Raw genomic sequence first — 8,632 nt, forward strand, 5'->3', positions numbered from 1 at the left:
CAGGGGAAAGAACAAGCACCGTAAAAACCTAAACAAAACCAACCCCGACCTGGAAAAATACGGAAAACTGTAACCAGAATTTCTTTCAAATATAACAATAACAACATATTTACGTGCCTAGACAGAGTGGCTCACAGCACACACTTACCTTGGGTGATCTTCGCCGACACCATTTCAGTGATCTGAGAGGTGAGTTTCATGAGGAATTCCTCTGTACCTACTTCACCGAGGTAGGGCATTTTACCCTCTTGACACGTGCACAAAAAGGAAACAACGGCATGAATATAATAGCATTTATAACCACCAATAATTTAAATTACAATAAATAACGGACAAAATTACTAGAAACAATCCATGCCAGTGTATTAGATCATACCTTTTCCTCTGCCAGCCTCCTCATCTGGAGGACTAACTGTAATTCCAAGAACCCTGAGGAGAATTCAGTGTTAGATGTTATTCTCTTACCTAAATACACATGTCGTTGTATGTGCAATGGCTTAATCTAAAAAAAGAAAACTTACTCTGAGGCTACGGTCTCTTTCTTTCGTCGTGATGCTAGAGAAAGAGGAGGTGGCGTAATACATGAGAGACAAGCTCTACTCAGAACTCTGCTGAGGGTTTTCTAGTTGGAGGATATACTTAATAATCATGTAGCTTCAAAATGGGATTCCTTACTGTCGTCCACCTCGAGGTGAGCGGTGCAGATGGACTGTCCTGCTCTGTTTGTGGCAATGCAAGTGTAGGCGCCGCTGTACTCTGTGCCAACGTCCATCAGGATGAGGCTGTGCTGGCGTCCAGAGCTTGCTATTTTATATCCCTTGGTATCAGGCTTGATCCACAGGACGTCCTCCAATGATTCCTCCTTTAGCCAGGAGACCATCGGAGTGGGAGAGCCTGAAAGAGTACAGAGCAGGAGAACTTGGTACAATAGTTGAATGACGATTAGTCTGGGATCGGGAAACTTGGATCTGGTGTTTAAGGATAAAATACAACAATGGAAATGAAATAAGCAAATAAACAAACCTTCTACTTTGACAGAGAGAGTGATGCTTGCTCCTTGTTTCACCTTCCTGTTGCTAAACCTCTCGAGGAAGCGGGGCGGCACCAGGGGCACCTTGGGATCTGTGATAATAAAACAGGAGCAGAGACACTCACAGTACATTATTGTTTTTACTGAAGTACCTGTACTCGTGCCAAGTTTGTAAAATAAATGTCAAATTACCTTTTTTATCTTGTGGCATAATCTCCCCTGGATCTGTTACAAGAGGAAATCATTATTTTATGTTTAACAACTTCAAGAGCATCTTTGAAGTGCTGTAAAATAGTGTATTTCGTGCTGTTTTTGTCGTAGATATTGTATTTTATAAAGTCAACTGTTAAGGCATTTGCATACATACGCAGTACTATGAGTCGGGCAGAGGAGTAGGCAGAACCAGCCACGTTGCTGATATAAGCAGAGTACTCCCCCATATCCGCTTTCTTCACCTCCATGATCTCCACGCTGTGAACGTCTCTCTCTGCTGACAACTGAATCCTTTCTGAAGGTCGTAGAGAGTGGCTGTCTTTGAACCAGTACACTCTGGGTTTGGGGAAACCTGGAAGACGATGGACATTTCAGAAACGATCACTTTTAAATCATGTAACGTAACTTGACAGGTGAGATAGATCAGATACACCTACCCTTTACTCTGAGCTGCATCTTTGCGATCGGTGAACCTGGACTGACGTGGACGTCATGGAGCTCCTCCACGACCTGTGGCAGCTGATCATCTTCAGCTACAGACTCAAAGGTCTCAGTTTCCCTGCTTGAAGAGAGAACAACAGTACGGCTCCAGTATTTAATATCGTTGAACATTGTGTGAATGGTAAATTTATTCATCACATTATAAAACACCGTTCATAGTAAATTCACCTGGACGCATAGCCCTTGGCACTGACGTAGGAAGACGTCTCAGTGGCATCAGCAGCAGTGTCATAATCAGAGCTGCAAGACACTGATGGAAAGAATCAACATACAGTATTAAACAACGCTGACTGAAATTAGAGACAAAATGTGTGTTAAAGGGAACACGTGACTGTAAAGTTATACTATCCTTTGACTGTTTATGTGAGAAAGCTTTTGTAAAGCAGGAACACTTTGGCCACTCTGCTTTTCTAAATACTAATTAATGGCCAGGAAATCCGTGTCATGTTTAGGGGCGTATACGGCAATACTTGAGGGAAGAGACTGAGATTTGACGATCAAATAAACAAGCCTTGTACCCCTTAATCAAAACACATCTTATGTGTTATACTACTAAGAAATTACGAACTTCTTTCAGCAATGATTTTCCTTGTATGAATACAAAATATGGATATCAAATGTTGAAATAAAACAGATTTTATTTTATTTGGTCAATTCTGCACAAATAAGAGAAAAGTTCCCCACTGAACATAAGAAACTAGAGTTGGGACTTTAACGCGTTAGTTTTGATGAATTAATTACAAACCGTGTTTTAAAAAAATACCGCATTTAATTGCATCTTCCTCAGTTCCTAATTTCTGGCCCAGCGGTAACACTGATGAACACACCCCAGTCGGTAGGTGGCGTTAATGCACCTAAACTTGGTTTACCAGCCACGAAGAAGATGCACAGGATGCACAGAGTGACGTTAGTGCACAAGAAAGTTTGAACAGTGATAGAAGACGAGCACGCATTGCTTGGCGGAAAGTTTAAAAAAATAAATACATAAACTTCGTGATGGCAGCTTGGATAAGAGCATGGTTGTGTGCAACGAAGAGTTTTAAGACAAAAAGTCTTAAAATGTTGAATATAATCACTATAATTACACTTTGAGTTGCACTAATCTGTGAATGTAGCAGGCAGATGAAAAATGCAGATAAATAAAGATGAAAAATAAAGAGATTTTTTAAAAAGTTCACCTTTATGTCTGTTCATTGATTCAGTCGTCAAACAGAATTTATTTAAATTTAAAATTTTTGCTTGTTGTGTCAAATATTGCAACTTGATAAAAACGTAAGTTATCATGATAAATTAATTACAAAGCCTCTAATTATATATATTTTTTAGTCCCACCACTTTAAGAAACATAAAAAAGATACGTTGCTGTTTTTAGTCTTTGATAGTAATAAATATAGCCAATTGTCCAAGCACATGTAGAAAACAAACGTATGCCTGTAATGAATGGTGACTTACTGTCGACCCTGAGTTCAGCTTTAGTGGCTGCAATGCCGCTGCTGTTTTCAGCCGTGCAGCGATAGACGCCCATGTCAGTGGGCAGCACGGTGGTGATGATGAGTTGGTGGCAGCCCTCCTGGTCTTCGTTGATCATGTAATGATCGTTCTCCTCCAGCAGCTTGCCATCCTTGTACCAGCGGATAGCGGGCGGGGGCTTGCCAATTACAACACAGTCAAAGCTGACTGGATAACCGTCTGGAACGTCCTGGCTCTGCAGCTCCGTTAAAAACACCGGGGCAGCTGGACAACAGGAGCAAACCAGTGAAAATAATAAACTGCCCACATTAAGTCTGAGTTGTTGACATATATATCTTTGGTATATTGCATTTGGCACAACAAAAAATATGCAATAGGAAATGATGCTGACGATGCATGATGATGTTTCTTACCTGGTGCTCCAGTCAGTATCGCAGGAGGCTGTCTATCTTGTGTCGGTGTCTGTGTTCCATCTTGCACGTAGCCCATCTTTTTAATCCGCAGCTCCACTTTGAGAGGCCCTGCTGACAGGATGGTGGTCTCCACAGGGACCCCGTGGACTGTAAACATCTCCTGGAACCTCTTAGCAGCAACCTCAGCGTCCGTCCGTGAATCAAAGCGAATGTAGATGTAACTCTCATCCTCACGGTAAGAGTGAGGGTCTGGGGGACGCAAGTCTCCTTCGTCTGCGCTGAGAAACGGTTCTTCCTCAACATCTGGTGGAAGACGAGTGCGTAACAGGCGTCTTAGACGTCTGCTTGCCTGCCTCAGGGACTCGTCCATCTCACTGCCTGAGGAGCTCTCAGGCTCACTGTCTGCGCTGTAGCCCACCGTCAGGGGCCGTCGCCCCGATGATTCTCTCACTGTTCCCACAGTCACCTTGCCACTGTGGGAAGCTACTCCAAACTTGTTGGTAACCTCACAAGTGTAAACCCCAGTGTCCTTGGTGGTGATGGCAGTAATGACCAGAGAGCAGGTGCCATCATTGTAAATATCAATATGATGATGCTTTCCATCTGTCAGTACTTCTCCATCTTTCATCCAGCGTACCTTATCAGGTTTACCATCTGTCATGCATTCCAGATGTATGGTACCATTAGGTTCTTTGGTCTGGTCTTTGAAGACGTCTTTAAACACAGGACGCATGTCTTTGCGGGCTTTGTAGCCCTTGAAGGCAGCTTGAATCTTAATAGCAGCCTCTCTGAGCTCAGGCTCATCCTCTTTACTGATCTCCATGATGCTAGTCTCCTCTGCAGATACCTGTTTCTCATCTATTTGCAGAGTTGTCGTTGTTTTCACTTCAGTTTGCTGCACCGTCCTCTGCTCTGCCATCTGGAAATGTGCAAAGAATCTGTCGGCGGTCAGAGTCTCTGCCTCATTGGTTGCTGTGACAGCAGTCGTGCTGCTCTTTTTGAGGTAGGACACAAGTGTTGAACCCACAGAAACAGTCTCATCCTCAGATGTGGTGCACACGATGGATTCTGACTTCTTCTCTGCTGATTTTACTTCCACTTTCTCTGACTGAGTCTGCTCAGATTTCTTTTTACCACCTTTGCCGTCCTCCTCAGGTTGTTCAGTGATGGAGTCTAGAGTGGGCTCTCGACTCATGCGCCGTTTCTTGGCTGATGCTTCCCACAGTTCATGGAGATCGGCTTCTTCAGCTGCTTCAGGAGGCAAGCTGGGCTGTCCCAGTGTCTCTGCCTCTCCCTGTTTTGCATCTAAATATAACAACAATGGAGATACTGTTAGTCTCCACACAGCTCAACACCTGCTTAACTGAAGCTTAATTCGCGCTACAAAACTTATTTCAACTTAGTGTGAGAGACATTTCTACATGTTTGAAATCTTGCTTGGGGAGGACAAGCGCACAGGAGTGTTTACTACAGTAGAACTTGTATATATATAATATAAAAACCACTGTCTTACCTGGGCTAATTAGTGGCTGTGTAGGTGCCTCTGTGTTACAACAGCAAAAGAAACACATGAAACTGAAGTTAGAAACATCCAAATTCTTTTACTTTGCTCCATCAAATCACTGAGGAAAATGCTGAAAATGTGTTAAGGTAAACTTCATAGCTCCGTATTAAATAAAACAGTATTTAAGTGGGCAATAATAAGCAAAATGCCACGGCAAATAAGCAAGTACATTATTCCGTGAACTGAAATGCACATCAACTCACCAAGCTGCACAGTCTGAGGCAGCTCCACAGGCTCTCCAGTCCCGCCTCTGCTGATGGCTGCCACTCTGAACCTGTAGCTGCTCCCCGAGACGAGGTTTTCAACCACAAACTCTGTGTTGCACACAGGCTCAGAGTGACACGGAAGCCAGAGGGCGCTGTCTACCAGCCGCATCTCCACCCTGTAGCCCAGAATGGGACTCCCTCCGTCATGCAGAGGAGTGAACCACGAGAGGGTCACAGACTGTTTAGTCTTACTGAGGACCTCTGGATCTTCTGGAGGATCGGGTACAGCTGTGGAAAGGAAAGGAACCAGGAGTTGGTTTCTCTTATGAACACTGATCAACGATAAACTGTCATATTGTTCCCTCGAGTATCAAGATTATCTCTGCACAGGCTTCCCACATTGAGTACACAACTGGAATAAACAAGTAGGTGGAGGATAGTTTATAAACTGTATTACATGACCATTATCTCTAAACAGAACTTATAACATTTGACAATCTAAAACCAAATTCAAAATACATAAAACTGAAAGAGTAAATATACTACAATGAGAAAAGGCTTCATCTTAGGAGTGACGTTCATCAAACACTTACTGATGATGGTGAGCTTTGCCAAAGAGAGAGCATCCCTGGCGGCGAATGTAATTTCCTGCTGGGGCAAAAGAGGCGCCTGTCTCAAGACGAGGCGATAAGAACAACCATCAGCCCTCATAGCCCAGAGGTCGCTGGGCTTCAGCTCGACTCCATTAGCGTACCAGGCCACTTCTGCCGCAGGGACAGGCTCAGTGAGCTCGACGCAAAACTCCACCTTCTCTCCCACTGCAGCCACTCGGTCCTCCAATCCCTTCACGATGTCCAGCTGCCAGCCTGAGAAGAGAAAACCCAGAAAATGGCTGTTCTCAATTCAAGTTTTTAACACAGGGATCCACAATAAGGTGAGAAAACGTTACGAGTGCAACTTCAAAGTCTTCATTTGGATGTCTTACCCTTGATAGTGAGCTGGGCAGATGTGGAAGCCGCGCCAGACTTAAAGGTCACCGTGCAACTGTCTTTAATGTGCAACTCTTTCAGCAGGAGCAGATGGCGGCGACCGCTCTCAAACGTCACGATCTCAGCAGTGCGGGATTCTTTCACTGGTTTTCCATCGAGAAGCCAGCAGAAATCTTTGTTCTCAGGACGGGAGAGGGCACACTCGAACAGCGCTTCACCTCCATTGAAGGTCTCCGCATTCTCCAGACCCTGAACAATGTGAATGGGCTTGGCTGTAGAAAGCAAACGGAAAAAGGAAGAGACAAAGAGAGTGTAATCAAAAGAGAAGGACGGCCAATTCTCTGAAGTTTTTTGTCAACAAAAAGAGCACGAATGTTTGCAAAGATGAGTAAAACATCAGTTTATTTGACCAAAAGGACTGTTAGGTGTAAGAGAGCAGAGGAGAGTCCCTAAAGCTTGGTGCTCTTTCCATGTGGAGGGAAGCTCACCTTCCACATGAAGTGAAGCAACCACACAGGTCCCCTCTGCCTCACAGGAGTATGTGCCCTTGTCCTCAGCGGACACACGGCTAATGTACAAGCGAGCCACATTCCAGTCCTGCTCCACTACCACCCTTCGGCCGTCAGGCTGCAAAGGTTGCCCATCTTTCTTCCACTGAGCCTTGACTGGCCTTGAGAACTGGCAGATGAACTCAGCTGGTTGGTTTTCAACCACCCGAAGGTCCTCCATCTCGCTCACCACCTCAACTGTGGGATCTGAGGTTGGGGTCAGGGGGGGTCATAGAGTCAAGGCTCGGCCATGAGATGTAGAAATATAAGCAGGACATGCCGAATGACGTGTGGGCTTTATAACCCCCAAAAGCATGTTGAAGTGAACATATGTGAACGCTCTTATCATGTTTTACAGATTGTGCAGTACAATCTTTATGTGGCATCACACCATTTATCTCAATGTACATTTTGAACTGTGTGAGCTCTCAGGGGGTCAAAAAGTCCGACAGTCAAGGTTCACAGTAACCGAGGGCCGTGGGGTACTGGCAGCTTGCGAGAGAGGATGAGGCGATAGGTGGATAAAAATGCCAAACTCATGGTATGTATAGGGAAGTTAGAGGTTTTAGTGGCTGAAGGTGGGATGGGACACTGGAGGTAAATGAAACATGAGTATCTGACAGCAGCCGGCCAGCGTGGATGGGTGGAGCAGCACTTTACAGGTACAACATCTTACTGTTCTACAGTTCACTTGCTCTGTACAATAACACCTGGATCAAACATCACTTAAGCCAGGCCTATAGTACATTTTTTACTGGATAGAAACACACAGAGTAGGAATTGTCACTTTGTTTACACTACCAGAGGGTGAACACAATTAGGGCTGCACAATTAGCCATATAATAATCACGATCATGCCTAGACGTCTGACATTTTGAAAGGGCCTGACTTATACCAATTTAAAAAAAAAAAAACTCAAGTCACAGATGCTTATTTCTTGCATCCGTCTTTTAACAGATTCGCTCACAATATCAGGGATTAATAACAAATTAATTGGTAGTCATTAAGTATGAACAAGCTTTATATCTGAGATTAAAATGTAAGAGGTCCCTTATGTGAGGCAAATGACCTTACATCAGGAGGACATTAAAAAAACCAACAGAAACATGTCAGGACAGCAGCATGAAACACAGAAACACCAACTAACTTAACCACTAGTAATGCTAGTCTGGAAGATAAATATCAACCGAGCCACCAGGAAATGATGATGAAGACTAGAGAAGTTAAAAGTACTCATCAGTGAAGCCAAGTGAGTTTTAGTGTAAATCAAACATTATTGTCTGCTGTTTTTATTTTTTCCAGACATGCTTGAATGTAAACAGTATAAACTGCCATCAAAAGATAACTGTTGACTGAACAACACACTAAATGTGGCATAAACAGCAACGTAGCAGTACTACTAACAGCAGCCATGTTTCAGAAGGCATTTTTGCACTTGATTTTTATCAGTTATACAAAAAAGGATGGCTGTGCAGGGCGTCTTTCTTACAGACTGATCACAATGTTGTTCTTCTTACAGTTGTATTCTAATACATCGACTTTGTTTCACGTCACATTTTGATCTTAAGGTTTGTGCGACTTTGTTGTGACGTAGCAAAATGGGTAAAGACTTATAAATCGCTGTGATATCAGAAGTGAAAAACATAATCGTGATTATCATATTAGAATTTCAGCAGCCCAAAATACAGTCCATATTCA

The 8,632-nt window shown here is 43.6% G+C and overlaps 1 protein-coding gene across 1 annotated transcript in view; it reads right to left on the minus strand.

Moving 5' to 3' along the window:
* The window catches only part of LOC103374550 (obscurin), a 31,405-nt gene that overhangs the window by 10,503 nt on the left and 12,270 nt on the right, over positions 1-8,632 (minus strand). Inside the window, exons 12-27 of the mRNA XM_008304657.1 lie at positions 6,875-7,141; positions 6,383-6,658; positions 5,991-6,263; positions 5,395-5,685; positions 5,141-5,170; positions 3,628-4,932; positions 3,197-3,478; positions 1,913-1,994; positions 1,681-1,805; positions 1,398-1,595; positions 1,223-1,255; positions 1,024-1,122; positions 676-894; positions 522-555; positions 377-429; positions 149-247 (exon numbers count right to left, since the gene is read on the minus strand). Of these exons, the coding sequence (XP_008302879.1) occupies positions 149-247; positions 377-429; positions 522-555; positions 676-894; positions 1,024-1,122; positions 1,223-1,255; positions 1,398-1,595; positions 1,681-1,805; positions 1,913-1,994; positions 3,197-3,478; positions 3,628-4,932; positions 5,141-5,170; positions 5,395-5,685; positions 5,991-6,263; positions 6,383-6,658; positions 6,875-7,141 (3,666 nt within the window). The remainder of the gene's footprint in view (positions 1-148; positions 248-376; positions 430-521; positions 556-675; positions 895-1,023; positions 1,123-1,222; positions 1,256-1,397; positions 1,596-1,680; positions 1,806-1,912; positions 1,995-3,196; positions 3,479-3,627; positions 4,933-5,140; positions 5,171-5,394; positions 5,686-5,990; positions 6,264-6,382; positions 6,659-6,874; positions 7,142-8,632) is intronic.

This window comes from Stegastes partitus, unplaced genomic scaffold (genome assembly GCF_000690725.1).
Source record: "Stegastes partitus isolate 25-593 unplaced genomic scaffold, Stegastes_partitus-1.0.2 Scaffold2280, whole genome shotgun sequence".
Lineage (NCBI taxonomy): Eukaryota > Metazoa > Chordata > Actinopteri > Pomacentridae > Stegastes > Stegastes partitus.